The sequence below is a fragment of the Orycteropus afer genome, unplaced genomic scaffold (assembly GCF_000298275.1).
Source record: "Orycteropus afer afer isolate SDZICR_OR568_19922 unplaced genomic scaffold, OryAfe1.0 scaffold00075, whole genome shotgun sequence".
Classification (NCBI taxonomy): domain Eukaryota; kingdom Metazoa; phylum Chordata; class Mammalia; order Tubulidentata; family Orycteropodidae; genus Orycteropus; species Orycteropus afer.
This window is the reverse complement of record NW_006921662.1, coordinates 9,863,959-9,879,843: the sequence shown is the minus strand read 5'-3', so window position 1 is coordinate 9,879,843 and position 15,885 is coordinate 9,863,959. Positions and strand designations below refer to the sequence as shown.

Sequence of the window (15,885 nt, the reverse complement as noted above, 5' to 3'; positions counted from 1 at the left end):
TTTTTGGCGTGGCTGGAGGGAAGACTCTTCCAAGCAGACAATCAATTGCTCCAAGTATCATTTACTGAATAATCTTTTCCCCACTGAGTTGAAAAGTTATCTTTTATAAATGTTTTTTTTGGGGGGGGTTTTCTATGCATCTCTTTGTTTATTCTTGAACTAGTAGCTCATTGTTTTAATGACTATAGCCTTAAAACAAAATTTGAAGTCTGTAGGGAAAATCTCCTTTCACAAATGATCATTATAACAAAGTTCACAGAAGATTAACTATAGCAAATACCACTCTCCACCAATTTTACAAAACTAAGACATTTTCTGCTATGTTAGAAGTAAATGATTTATCCCCAGCTGCTGCCTGGTGGGAGAGTAAGCAGAGGAAGAACACATGCAAGCTTGTAAATTTTAGAATATGTTAGTCAGGTGGCACCAGCTCAGTTGCCAAACAGATTATAAGAAGAGGAGACTCATTTGCTCTTTGCTATGCCATAACTGGAGCTCTGGTAGCTTAGTGCCTAAGGCACTTGACTGCTAACCAGAAGGCTGGCCATTCAAACCCACCAGCCACTCCTTGGAAGGAAGGTTGGGCAATCTATTTCCGTAGTGATACACCTCGGAAACCCAAGGAGGGGTCACTATGAGTCGGGTCTGACTCGAGGGCACATAACAACAACAACAACAACATGCCATAACTACATTGTTCCCCAATCTCTCCTTAATTTCTCCATCAAAGGACAATGGAAAAGAGAGATTTCAAGATTTGGCTCCATGGTGTAGTTTTATTCATCAGGAAGATCAGTTTTATATCCTTGGACAGTTAGTGAAAAATGACAGAGTGTCATCTCCCACACTATAAGAAAGCCTGAAGCCCTTCTTTAATTTTGCAGCAAGTGCCAAACAGGTCTTCAGTTCATTCAACAAATTATTACTGAGCACCATCTAGCACAGGTATTAGGTTGGATCCACTCTTAAATGACAGTATCTAACCTCAATCTCAATTCTGCTATCTAGTCTATAATAAAATCTTCCCTGACCTACCAGATTAAATTAATTGCTTCTCCTCTGTGCTTACAATACCTGTCCATACTTCTGTCTTGGTACTTATTATATTCTACTGAAATTATCTGTCTCTCCAGTCACTGATAAGCTATTTGAGGGCAAGAACAGTGTCTAATTCACATTGTTTCCCTCGCTCCTGGTGCAGTGTCTGATACAGTAGAATTATACAAGATGAACTGGAAAGGGGAGAATCTGGAAGCAGGAAGGTAAGTTGTAAAGTTATTGCATTACTTTAGGCAGGAGATAATAAAAGTCTGAATTCTCACGATGGCTGTGGCAATGAAAAGGAAGGAAAGGATATAGGACATTAGTAAGCTATATAAAGCTAAATTTGATTAGACATGCATTTTCTCACAAGTATTAAGCATGCATATAAAATAGGGAAAGTTCTTACCTAGAAAGTCTTTCATGCTAGAGAAAGGAGGAGACAAAAACAAAAACAAAAACACAGCATTAGCAAGGGACTGGTTTTATTATCTCCGTTTTCAATGTATTTTTCAAATCAGATGTCTCAACTTCACAGCTGGAGAGAGAGGTGCAATTTAAGAAAAGCAATTCAACTGGCTGCATAAAAGCAAGTCAGGCTACTTAGCTCTAGCTTACATGTCTTTGCATTTCACGACCCACTAAGCTTGAGACTTCGAGGACAGCGTATTTTTAAACTGGAAGTCAGCAAAATGTAAAGTGGTCAGAAACTGGCCCACTCCCCACAAACTAACCAGCTATCCTTGTGTTCAGTGACTTATCACTGACCCTGTATGACATTCAGCCTCTCTGGACCTCAGTGTTCATTCTAACTTATTTCAATTCACAAACCTCCAACCCTGCCTTAAGTAAGTACTGTAATTTCTCAATTCTAAAACTTGGGACAGTTTCTGGCTTTCTCGCAGAGTACTAGTAAAAGTAGAGGGGCAAGGGAAATGAGAGAGTGGGAGGAGAAGGTCTGCCCTAGTCTCTAGGATGTTGGTAAAAAATGAAAAGAATAAGAAAGTGTTCTGAGGTCTTAGAAGAAATGAGTTTGATGATGCAAACTCAAGCTTGGTTACCTATGGTCACTGCAAACAATCTGCACAAGATAAAATACTTAAGTCTGTGTGTTACATTTATTTATTTATTACCACAAATGACTTTTACCTTCCTGTCCCTTTACTTTTTTTTTTTTTTTTTAAGAACTCAGGCAAATAAATACTCAATTGATTTGAATGTTTTTATTTCCTTTGTTGAAGTATTAAAGAACAACAAAATCCTCAAAGACAAAAGAAGGCATAAGAGAAACAAGAGTCCAGTAATCTACTACATGAAAAATGAATCCCTGACCTACTGAGAAGTCAATGAATGACAATGTATTGTTGACACATTAAATAGACCCTGGAAGCCACTGGTACTTCAGTCAGCAGTGACAGACTGCACATCTGACTAAAGAGGGACTGAAGAGGGTGACTGTTCGTAGGTGGTTTTCCCCACGAAATCTTTTACTCTTTAAATCAGAGGGTACATTCATCAGAACTATCTTGTGTGTTTTGTTCCAAAGTGAATACATGCCAACCTCAACCCTGGAGATTCTTTTTAGCAAATCTAGAGCAGGGTTTTCCCGCGTGTATTTTTAAAATGTCCCCCAGGTGATTCTGATGCATACCCCTGGTCTAGCACCACTAGAAGAAATAGTTTCTTAACATAAGACATGCCCCATTTGAGATGGAGGAGTAAGAAAAGCACATGGTGTATCTTTCACATTCTCACAACTCTGGAGTTCTTTACGCATCCTAAAACTTGCAAATCTGCAATTCAGGACAATTCCAGGTATTCTGTTTACACACTGATAGCTGATCTCTAGTGAGAGCCATGGGAGCTCTGGTAGCATAGTGGCTAAGATACTTGCCTGCTAACCAGATGGCTGGCGGTTCAAACCCACCAGCCGCTCCTCGGAAGGAAGGTTGAGCAATCTTGCTTCCGTAGTGATACTGCCTCGGAAACCCAAGGAGGGGTCGCTATGAGTCGGGCTGACTAGACGGCACATAACAACAACAACAACAGTGAGAGCCATATGCATACCCTACACTAACAATGACCATTTAATCAACATTCACTAAGGTTTTTCTCTTACTTGAAATCTTTTTTTTTTTTTTAAACCTTTCAAGAATATAAAAATGCTTCATGTGTATAAAAGTGAAACTGACACTGAGCTGTTGGCTATGCTCACTCACTGGCTTGTGGTAAGATTCAGCCTTACAGCGCCTGGGTGAATTAAAATTCACAACCCAGTAAAACAGAGAATTGTGACATGTCAGAGTTGTGAATAATTGAGACTGAACTCCACACCAGCAAATGCAGCTCGACTGAATTGAAGAGTTCACTGTGTCTAGAGTCCTGTAAGGGAGGCACTGAGGAAAAATAAGCAGAGTAAGATGCCAGGAGAGTAACGTGAGCATGAGTAGCAAGCTTGTCTGAAACGCTGTAGGGAAAACACGCAAGTAATTACTATGACAATAACAGCAGTAACTGAAGCTACAACTATGGAGGCTTCCTCAAGAAGTGCGTTTTAAGAAGATGGTGTTGGAGAAATGCATACACCCACTTACATGCATACATAAAGAAATACACTTTTTCACAAAGAATATTGTTTATGGGAGGTTTCCCTAAACTTTCTTTATCTGAGATCCATCACTATCTCTATATCCTCAGTGACAGAACAAGAAAGGTGCTCAATAAACACTAACTGAACTGAATTGTTAACGTTTCTGGGAGAAGTGTGATGGCCTTGGCTAAACTTGAGCTCTAATTTCTGCTCTGATATCTTCTAGCCATGTGACCTTCAGCAAGTTACCAATTACTCTCATGGTAAGAATTAAATGTGATAATTATGAGGAAGTGCCCTCTTAAACTGTCAGGTCCCTCCCTTGTCTCAGTCCCTTTCCTCTCTCTCATTTTTTAATCACAGGGATATTATATTGGCTATTGATGGCAATCAGGGTATGAAGTTAACTTAGGACCTTTGATCCAAAGGAAATGGGTTCACATGCATCCACAGGAGACAATAATTTGGCAGACCACTTAGGTACTCTCACTGCTTCTAGGCAGAATAGTCTCCAAACTATATTATCCATATGGGAGAACCATTCTTGGTGATCTCTCCAAAGACAGCTTTCCATATTCTGTTAGGTATGCAAAAATGACCCATTTATAATCAAATTGGTCTGCATTGTGCCTTCCTTTTCTTCCTCCTTCTGAAAAATAAACCCATTTCTGTTTGGTGTGCACAGACTGAGGACTGATTAACTTTCTGACAATTAAATCTGTCTATTTGCCAGCTGTTTTTCCTGCAATGTGGTGACTTCACTAAAAGCAAAAGACAAAAAACAAAAACAAACACACACACACACACACACATAAAGCTTCCTCTTTAGAAATATCTTATTTGTTGGGTAGATTTAAGCTCCTTTTTTTTGGCTTTAAATTCTGCTGTGCAGACTCTAGCAGCTCCCTCTATAGTCTAGAAACAAGTTTTTCTTTCCACTCCAAAAGGGAAATCAGGATTTTACCATGTATCACTCTTAGCCACTATATATATCTCAAAGTATGCTAATCATTCCTACTGATTTATTCCTAAAATAATGGTGTATAATTAACCTTCTTCCCTGAGAATGTTCTAGAAGCACAATGAAAAACTATTTATGCCCTGTCATCAGATCTAAGAAAGTGCTCAGATGTTTGGATAATGTAGTATTTAAGGTTGTGTGTCAGCTTGGCTGGACTGGTTTTGGCTGGGTGGCTGGATATAGTGATTCCCCATGATGAGAGTATAATCACCTCCATGGTGGAATCTGCTGAGAGCAGTGGAAAGGGAGGTGCCTTTGGGGTGTGGCTTGCTTCCAGTACATGTGGAGAAATTTTGGGAAAGGTCTTTAGTTTTTTTGGCACATTTAGATCCTGCATTTGGCTGAGTCTTCATCCAGTGGCCTGCCATGTTGCCTGCTGATTTTGGAATTGATCCATTCTTTTTTTTTTTTTTTTTAACTGGACTTGAATCAGTGGCCTGTGTGTGCCTGTTGATCTTGGGACTGTGCCATTCTCCTTGCTGACCTTGGGCTCATCAGCCTCAGCAGTCAGCAGCTGTCTGATTTAAGAGATGCCTCTAGCTCCAGTGGGCCTTGAATAAGAGGCAGAGCTGAAGCCCAAGGTCAAGGGGCCTTTACCCAGACCTTAGAGGGGGCACTCTGAATTTGGACTTGCAGCTTTCTGAACTGTAAGAGAATAAATTCCTGTTTGTTAAGCCATTCACTTGTGGTGTGTCTCTTAAAGCAGTACTAGAGAACCAAGACAGACAGTATGGCTGTGTATACTGTACGGCCTCCCTGAGGAGGCTGATGTAAAATATAAACATAGGTTATACTACCAGGCAGCAATCAGAAAAAGCCCATGGGGTTCCTGGATATGAAAAGGCAGATTCCACAAGGTTTCCAAGAGGTCTAAATTAATTTTTCCAGACTTGAGAACACGTGGTGGGAGGGCTGTGATGGCGCTCCAACTTGTGACTGCCACACCAGTTCTGGCCCCTACAGGCTGACGGCAGGAGGGGCTTTTGACAGCCATCTTAGAAGCTGCTGGCAAATGACACTCTCACGTCTGCCTGCCAGCAGTAACTAAAAGCAAGTATCACAATCTGTTGTTTACCATCTTTTAAGGTGTATTAACATTCCTTATGATCGTTCTTTCTCTTTTTTTTTTGGAGGGAGGTGAACTTTTATAAAAATGTGTAGGTGGTGAGTGATCTGGGCTCAATTCACCTAGATTCGGGTATCAAGGAAAAGAGCTTCCAAGTTAATCGTTGGTCTTTCCTTGCTTTGCATAACACTCCCCCATCTCCCTCGAACTTTTATCTGACTTCATCTGGAGCTAGCTGGAATCCTTGCCTTTTTATCGCCTTCAAGGACTAGTCTTAGCAATGTTCTGGGAAGGTCAATTCAACCAACTGGGGAAGAGCTCTCTTCATAAAATCTTAGGGATAAGCAATATTTGGATGCAACAGGGAACAGAGTTAGTTGTCCTAATGCAAACAATAGTATTTCACAGAAAGAAGAAAACTAAGATTTCTAAAGGAGGTGTTCTCACTGCAGTAGACATGGTTTCTTCTTAAGTTTTCTGGCCTAAGAAGAATGCTTTCATAAGCTGGATGGAGAGACAGTTTAAAAACATACAGAAGATTTAAGATTTAATCCCCGTTCTGATAAAATAAAATGGCTTAGGTTCTTAGGTCATACTTCCTGATTTTCACTGGTGGAATACCCCTGGAAATTACTGTTGTGTTTGGCATCTTGATCTCCTAGATAATCTGGGGTTTGATGAAAAAATACTGGTTAGATTTAGAGAGAATATTTTGGGTTTCCTGGATAAAGGAGCAGAGTTGGTAGAGGGGACTTAACTTCAATTTTTCTTCTTCATCCTGCTGTCACTCAAACTAAGCACAGTTCACTGTGCCAGTGCTGACACTGTTTCTTTCTCTAAAAAGCTAACTGCCTACCCTTCAGGGACACTACTAAGAAAAGCTGAAGAGCAAGAGATAAGACAGAGTGGGAGTTTGCCTAAGTGGTCTCCGAGGAACAGTGAGTCAGAAAGGAACATCATAAGAGGCAAACAGAACCCAGGCTAGGGAAATGAACCTGAAGGTTCTCCTAGACAAGAGGACTCTAAGACGTCAGCCTCCAAAAAAAAACCAAACTCATTGTCATCGAGTCGATTGCGACTCATAGTGACCCCTCCCTGGGTTTCCGAGGCAGTATCACTACGAAAGTAGGTTGCCCAGTCTACCTTGTGAGGAGTGGCTGGTGGTAGCCTTCTGGTTAGCAGTCAAATGCTTTAAGCATTACACCACCAGAGACGTCAGCCTAGATTATAGGAAATAAGGAGTCCTAGAACACATGGATTAGGAGCTTTGGCAGTGCAGTGATTAAGGCATTTGGTTGCTAACCAAAAGGTTGGCCATTTGAACCCACCAGCCTCTCTGTGGGACAAAGATAAGGCTGTATCTTTGTAAAGATTTAGAGCCTTAGGAACTATGGGACAGTTCTACTCTGTACCATAGAGGCACTATGAGTTGGAATCAACTCAATGCCAGTGAGTTTGGTTTTGGTTTGTAGAATGCATGATTTAGGGACTCAGTCAAATCTATCATCTTTTGGAGGCTAGGGATATTATTTCCTCTTACTTATGCTCTGGGAGGTATCCCTGGGTAGTATGAATGGTTAAACACTTGACTATTAAGCCAGGTTGATGGTTCAAACCCACTCAAAGGTACCTCGGAAGACAGGCCTGGTGATCTGCTTCTCAAAGGTCCTTGAAAATCCTATGGAGCACAGCTCCACTCTGTACCTATGGAGTCACTATGAGTCAGAATTGACTTGATGGCAACTAATAACAACAGTATGTTTTGGTAATGACCTCATTCTCTCATTTCCTCTCTTCTATGCAGTGCTGTTTTGAAAAATAAAATGAAAAACAAAACAAAACACAAAACAGTTCTCCTCTACCCTTTAAGTAGTTACTGTACTCTTCATGTAGGGTTTGACTAGCTTACACAAGATGAGAGCATGTATTTTAGAAAAGGCATGAGTCTTCCATCCAATTTGCAGGTCAATATTGGGAGCTCTGGTAGCATAGTGGCTAAGACACTTGTCTGCTAACCAGACGGCTGGCGGTTCAAACCCACCAGCCACTCCTCGGAAGGAAGGTTGGGCAATCCTACTTCCGTAGTGATAACTGCCTCGGAAACCCAAGGAGGGGTCACTATGAGTTGGGGCCGACTCGACGGCACATAACAACAACAACAACAACACGAACATATTATGTCATATGCTCTAATCAGGAAGTTTTAGAAGGAACTTCTTTAAGTGTTTTTGTTAAAGACTGTTGCTCGACCTTCTACTGGAGACAAACGAATGTCAGCCATTAAGAGGAGATTCTCAGGTGTGTCTGAACTAGGCAAAAACTGTTCAGAGAAGGAATTACTTTCACAGCTTTTATGATCCAACTGGGGGCAGTAGATACTATGAATGAGACCCTGGAGAAGAAGAGACTAAAAGCTGCTCAGAAACGAATATGAATATAGAGAGTGGAGGTAAGAAGAATGATTAGCTGGATGGACAATAGTTTTTAAAATGCCCTCCAAACAAGAAACAGGCTCCTTCCTTCCATACTTTTTGAAATTCTTCCATAATAATCTCATTGCTTGTACCCTGTTTCTAATAAAAGAATAGAGTCAAGATTACCATTAATTCAGATGCCAGTGGTGGAAAGGGACAGGAACCAGGCTGGTTTTGATTTGTGAAATGTGGAAGGCTCTCAAAACACCAGAGACTAACTTAGAAAAATCCCCACAAAAGCTTTTAATTTTAAAGTTATCAGGAGCTCAGGAAGGCACATAATTAAAACCAAACTCCTTCGTCCAAGTTTAAAATAAAATTGTGGCTCTGGAAAGCTGGGCCCAAGGGAAAGGAATGAGACCAAGTCACATGGGTTCTGCCAAGGATGAAACGGGCTTAACTCATGTTCCTTTGGAGTTAGGGCTTGACCCCACAGTGATAGGAAAAAATCTCCTATTTACATTTTCCCTGAAGAGGGACCAAGCAGAAGGAACATTTTATATTATGTTTGTGTGCACTAGCTGAGCCAGGGAAACAATTTGTGCTATTCTGGGATGGCCTACAGAGAACCAGCCTTCCTCTTCAGTGTTTTCAGATTAATGACTGATGATGACCAAGCCAATGATGTGAGTGTGGCTATAGCAAGGGCCCTTCAGATTTTGAGGGTCACTTCAAACCTCATCAATATCTGAGTTAATTGCAAAATAATGTAATTTTATAACTTTTGACATTTAAGAATCTTTTTAGTTCCATGTGTATGCTTACAAGAGATAAATGTTTTCAAGCCTTCTACCTCTGGAGAAGAGTGCCCTTCAAAACTCAAACATATGGGGTTCTCAGGAAATTTTACAGGAGAGTCCATCAGTTCCTAGCTTTGTTGAAATGAATCTTTCTGACCCTGTATACTAGGAATCCTGTACACACAGGGGTAGAAACCTTCAAGACTTATGCAAAGATGTGGCATTAGAGGACAGGGATGATGAGGTCCGTCTTAGTTTTCTATTGCTGCTACAACAAACTACCACAAAATTTAGTGGCTTAAGACAACACTCATTTATTAACTCAGTTTTATAGCCTCTCCTGAGTTCTGTGCCTAGGCTGTCACTACACTAAAATCAAGGAGTCTGCTGACTGGGTTTTTATTTGAAAGGTCTGTATTTGACTGCTAAACAGAAGGCTGGTGGTTCAAACTCACCAGCCACTCCTCGGAAGGAAGACTGGGCAATCTACTTCTGTAGAGATACTGCCTTGGAAACCCAAGGAGGGGTCGCTATGAGTCGGAGTTGACTTGACGGCAGTGAGTCTGATTTTTTTTTTTTTTTTTTGAGGCAGAATTTGCTTTTGAGTTCATTCAGGTTGTTGGGGAATCCAGTTCCTTGTGGCTGTAGGTCCCTGGTTCCTTGCTGGCTGTCAGCAGGTGGCTACTCATTGCTTGTAGAGGTGCCCACATTCCTTCTCACATGGCCCCATCCATCTTCAAACCAGCAAAGTCGCATTGAGTTCTTTTCACACTTCAAATTTCTCTGGCTTCCCCTAGTGCCATCAGCTGAGAAAGCTCTCTATTTTCAAGCACTCACTTGATTAGATTACCTGGCCCACCTGGAAAATATCCCTATGTTAAGGTCAACTGTGCCGTACAGTATAACATGATTAGGAGAGTCACGACTCGTCATATTTATGAGTTCTAGGGAGTAGGTTGGGACATCTTTGGGGAGCCATTTTAGAAATTCTGACTATCATAAGGATGCTACTTCAAAAAGACATGGTCTAGTTTATCTATAACATCCTCAAAGTAAGAAATATGTATAGTACATGGCCTCTAAACTGCAGCTGGGTGATTACACACATTTAAAATTAGAAAAAAGCTGAAAGTATTGTCTTTGCTGGAAAGGTTGCATCCATGTGGGAAGATGTAGATGCATGTCAGAGTATGTTCTGAGGCAAAAATTAGCTTCTAAGAGCTAATATTTAATCATAGATATCTTTACCATATTATATTTCTGGACTTTTTTCTTTTTACCAATTACTAAATACATATGGAACAGAAAAAGTTAAATAGTAAAATCAAGATACAGTCCGGAAAAGAAAAAAAAAAAAAAAAGGAGAGAGAAACCCAGATTGGAACATCAATTTAATATTGCATGCAGAAATGAGATCATGTAATATTACCTCTTATCTTTCAGTAAAACTCACTCAATATATTTTAAAAGAAAAATCAGTAAATTCATTAAATGACAGAAAATTATAGGTTCATTACATGATAGAAACAGACTCATCTTTTGCTATATCTAAAACCTCATGTGCCAGGAGCTCTGGAAGCGTAATGCCTAAGGCACTTGACTGCTAACCAGAAGGCTGGCCATTCAAACCCACCAGCCACTCCTTGGAAGGTAGGTTGGGCAAGCTACTTCTGTAGTGATACTGCCTCTGATACCCAAGGAGGGGTCTCTATGAGCTGGGATCGACTCGACAGCAGTGAGTTTGGTTTTTGTTTTTTGGAGGCAAGCACCGTTAACACTTCCCTGTAGTCTTTTATTTTTTCTAGGCAGGTTTGTCTCTACATAGTTGGGATTATTGGCTTTACATTATCTCACACTTAATACATACATACATACATACATATGACTAAACCAAAACCAAACTCACTGCCATCAAGTTGATCCCGACTCATAGAGACCCCTCCTTGGGTTTCTGAGGCAGTATCACTACAGAAGTAGATCGCCCAGTCTTCCTTCCAAGCATTGGCTGGTGGGTTTGAACCGTCAGACTTCTGATTAGCAGTCAAATGCCTTAGGCACTCTGCGGCCTCCAGAGAGGGGGATTTTGGCTACTTAATGCTTTTCTAGGAGCTCTGGTAGCGTAGTTCCTCAGGCACTTGATTGCTAACCAGAAGGCTGGCAGTTCAAACCCACCAGCCACTCCTAGGAGGGAAGATTGGGCAATCTAGTTCTGTAGTGATACTGCCTCAGAAACCCAAGGATGGGTCACTATGAGTCGAGTCTGACTCAATGGCACATAACAACAATAACAAAACCTTATGTGGAACCTACTTGTTCCATATCTGTTATCTAAGTATTAGAAGGATATTATAGCTCTTGTTTTCTACACAGGTCAGCACTTTTTCTTTGTAGATATTCCCAGCTTCAGAAGATTTTCTGGAACTCACAAAACTTAACTGTAGAAGAAAACGTATGACTATACTAAACCAAAACCAAACACACTGTCGTCGAGTCGGACCCGACTCATAGCGACCCCTCCTTGGGTTTCCAAGGTGGTATCACTATGGAAATAGATTGCCCAACCTTCCTATCAAGGAGAGGCTGGTGGGTTTCAACCGCCAGCCTCTGGTTAGCAGTCAGATGCCTTAGGCACTATGCTACCAGTTGTTGCTGTTGTTATGTGCCGTCGAGTCAGACCTGACTCATAGCGACCCCTCCTTGGGTTTCTGAGACAGTATCACTACGGAAGTAGGATTGCCCAACCTTCCTTCCGAGGAGTGGCTAGTGGGTTTGAACTGCCAGCCGTCTGGTTAGCAGTCAAGTGCCTTAGCCACTATGCTACCAGAGCTCCCATGCTACCAGAGGCCCCCCTAAAATATTGGAGGTAAGTCATTTTACCTTCAAAGATAATTCAAACGCTATTGTGACCCACAAATACATTTGCACACTCAGGCATATTCTCTATGCAGCCTCTCACATGTTGCATACTGTATGTGTTGAAAATGACCAATAGGAGAATGAATAGCTCTAAAACTAGTGGCTCTAGCATATGGGTCACATTTCTCATAATTAACACCTATTTTTATTTCCCTCACAGGGTAGGATTTTAGATCCAAATGGGTGTGCACAGTCACCTGAAACCATAGTAACCCATGAAATACATTCGTGTGATTAAAAAAAACAAAAAACAAGCTCAGTGAACACAGAAGAAGCCTGATCACTTCCCCAAAAAATACTGGTAGGAAATTCTGCATAGAATAAATCATAAATTTTAAAAACCCTTGCTGTTGTATGATGTTACCCCTATAAGACAGAGTAGCCTTCAATCTCATTGCTTGACTGAGTTTCTCTCCTGCTTTAATTCAGTTTCCAGGTTTCTTCCTACTCCTCGGTCAAGGCTCTTTAATAGATGATGTTACTGACTATTGTTGTACCTCTTTAGGCAATAAGCTTCCTTAATGGGGTTTTTTATATGGTAAATGTCACAGTCTAGAAACCTATTTGGGTAGCAGTTAATTTTATGTGGACTAGGCTATGAATCAAAATCTTCATGGAGGGGTTAGTGAGATTCTCCAGATCTTACTTTTCAAGGGGAAATAAATACTTGTGACCTAAATCACAAAAGGTAAGATTTTCTTTCTCAGTAGGTTCCATATAAAGTCAGGGACTTCTATTGTTGCTAGTCTTTTCTCTTTCTGTTCCTACAGAAACCAAAATATTAACTCACATATGGGGGAGCCATAGATACACTACAAACTGTAATAAACAAGAATCTGAATTGTCTTGGGAAAACCTATGGTTGGCATTCATTTCATAAACAGGATAATCTAGTGTGTGGCTGACTTCTTTCCAGATGGTCAAATGGGATACGAGCAGAGATCAAATCTTAAACAGGCAAAGTTGTTCACTCCTTGTAAGTATTCATTACCTGTGTGTGCCCAGCTTTCAGTAGTACTTAGAAGAATAAAACAGACATTTACAGAAATCTAGGACATAGTTCCTGCTGGTCTCAAAGAGATCTTCTTTGTGGAGGCAAGATAAGCACATCCATAAAACAATGACGGAGTAATGCAGGAAAGTGACTGTAGTGGTTAAGTTTGTGTGTCAACTTGGCTAGGCTTGGTTGAGTGGCTGGGCAACTGGATGTAGTATTCTCCATCATGAGCTGGTAATCAACTCCATGGAGGAATCTACTGTGAGCAGCTGAGTAGCTGCCTTAGGGATGTGGTCCGCTTCCTGTATGTAAGGAGAAGCCTTGGGGAATGGTCTCTAGCTTATGGCACACTTGAACCTGCGTGTAGCCATCATCGTTCAGCAGCTTGCCATGCTCTGCCGACCTTGGGACTTTCAATGGACTTGAATTAATGGCCTGCCATGTGGTTTGGTAACATCAGGACTGTACCTTTTTACTTGTCAACCTTGGGCTTCTCAGTCTCAGCAGCCAGCAGCTGAGTGAAGAAAAGCCTCCAGCTTCAGTGGGCTGGGAGCAGGAGGCAGAGCTGGACCCAAAGGTTGAAGGGCTTTCATCCAGCCTCCAGAGCCTGGCACTTGGAACTCAGACTTCTAGCCTCCAAAAATTGTAAGAATAAATTCCTGTTTGTTAAAGCCATCCCATTTTGGTTTTGGTTTTGGTTTATAGTCCTGTCAGAGTGGCACTAGGTAACCAAAACAGCAATCAACTGAATGTCATTGAATACTATATTAAAAGGATAGCTGGAAAAGGTAGTGACCAACAGTGGCTAGATATTTTTTGTGTGTGTATGTCCTACTGGGTGCATTACCCTGGAGTTTCAAACTGAATTAACAAAAAATGGCATTATCATGTGTGACTTGATGAAATCTGGTACAAGTTGGGGCCTTCCTAGAACCACAGTTTCCCAAAATGCTACTGGCAGCTCTAAAAGATGAAGATTGATGCTTTTTTTTTTTTTAATTCTTTCATTAAATTTAGCCTTTTATACTCTATTAGGACCTTGAGTCTTCACATGCATAAGGTTCTTTGGATTTAGGGGGCTAAATCATCTTCCAGAGTAAGACAGGTATTTTACAAAACACATTTGCAGTTTGTTGGCTTTTTCTGGTAGGGAAAGGGTTGCTCAGATAAGAAAAAGCACAGTAATGCAGGCCCTACTAATTCAAAACTTGTTATAATTTAACAGGTCCTGAGTTGAAGCATACCTTTGTACCATCTGTCTAAAAATTATTTACAAAGAAAATTAATAGCATAAACAAAATAAGAGAAACACTCTGCTTAAAGGATCTGTTTCTGAGCACTTACAAGTGGTTTCAGAGCAACTATTTACATACTGTTTTATTACTTTATTTACAAACTTTTTTATTGTGATTTGGGTGAGTTTACAGAGCAAATTCACTTTCCATATAGCAGTTCACACATATATTGTCTCATGACACTGACAGTTTATCCCAATGCAACACCTCCCCTCCCACTTCCTCCCGACAGTTACCTCTTCTCTGTGTCCATCCCTCCATGCACTCCTGCCCCCTGAACTGTCTCCCTGTGCATAAACAGCCCTTCTTTCTCCCATGATTGTTCTCTCCAAGGAATGTATCTACCTCAGGTACATGTTCAACTTTTATGTCTGTCTTGCCTTTGGCTGGAAGCCACAAGAGTGGGTTCAATTCCAGATCTGAAGGGCAGCTAGGGACCATAGTCTCAGTGGTTCCACCAGGCTCTATCAGACCAGCAAACCTGGTCTCCTTTATTTCCCCAAATGATTTTGAGTTTTGTTCCACATTGTTCTCCCTCTATATCCAGGATCTCCTACATAGATCCTCTTCCAAATGGTTGACAGTGGTAGCCGGGCACCATCTAGTTCTTCTGGTCTCATAGTCGTATAGGCTGAGGACTGCATGGTGTACTAGTCGCTAGGACTAATTGTTTCCATGAATCTTTGATTTTCTTCATTCTTCTTTGCTCTGGATAAGGAGAGACCCATTGTTGCATCTAGATGGCTGCTTGCAAGCTTTTAAGATCCTAGTCACTACTTGCCAAAGTAGGAGGTAGAACAATGTTTTGTGTAGTATGTTATGCCAATTGAGCTTGATGTCCCCTGTGACTATGGTCCCGAGCACACAGATTCAACTACTTGGTCCCTCTGGGTAGCTGGCTGTGACCAAGAAGTGACTACAATCTTGTCCCTTGTCAGCTCTACCATACCTCTGGGAATTCTTACAGAACATAAAAATACACTTGTAGAAATATTGTCTACCAAGCCTATACATGGTCTTGGGTACACTCCCTGCTGCATAGGCATACCTAATAGTTCAGCCTGTCCACCTATCTATCCACCCATATACCCATTAAACTGTATTTATTTTTAAATGATTTAAAATTCTGACTTTTTACTAATTTAGTCTTGTCTCTTCCTAAATTATTCTGTGAAGTTTTGCCTCCTTTAAAATAATTCTATTGTCACCATCTCCGTTTTCAAACAAGATTCCATAGTCAGGGATACTGGCAATAATTCAGGAGCTATTTAATGGAGGCCCAGTAATTATACTGAGGCAGCTACACAGCTTAGTGTTGAAGATAGAGACTCTGGGGGCTAGACTGCTGGCTTGAGCATTTACTAGTTGTATGATCGTACATAAAAACTTAACTCCTCTCTGCCTCAGTGGTAAAATGGCAGTAATGATTCCCATTGCGTAAGGTTACTAATAAGCATTAAGTGAGACAATATCTGTGAGTGTTTGGTATAGTATCTGGCATGCAGTAAACATCTATGTTGTGTTAGTTACTCATACTAATACAGTTGTCCTCTCTCTCATCTCTCTTTAGTTCTTTGACTCTGCCAGGGCTTGTTGGTTGCAAAAGGAGTAAGCTCAAACAAATTCCTTAGCACTCAAGCACAGAGTCTTTTTTTTTTTTTTTTTTTTTAGGATTTGGGTGAAGATTTACAGAGTAAATTCACTTTTCATACAGCAGTTCACATATACTTTGTCTCATGTCATTG

The 15,885-nt window shown here is 40.8% G+C and overlaps 1 protein-coding gene across 1 annotated transcript in view; it reads right to left on the bottom strand.

Moving 5' to 3' along the window:
* Positions 1-15,885, bottom strand: part of PPP1R12B (protein phosphatase 1 regulatory subunit 12B) — a 322,390-nt gene that overhangs the window by 21,625 nt on the left and 284,880 nt on the right. The window contains exon 20 of the mRNA XM_042780984.1: positions 1,451-1,467. Coding sequence (XP_042636918.1) covers positions 1,451-1,467 — 17 coding nt within the window. The remainder of the gene's footprint in view (positions 1-1,450; positions 1,468-15,885) is intronic.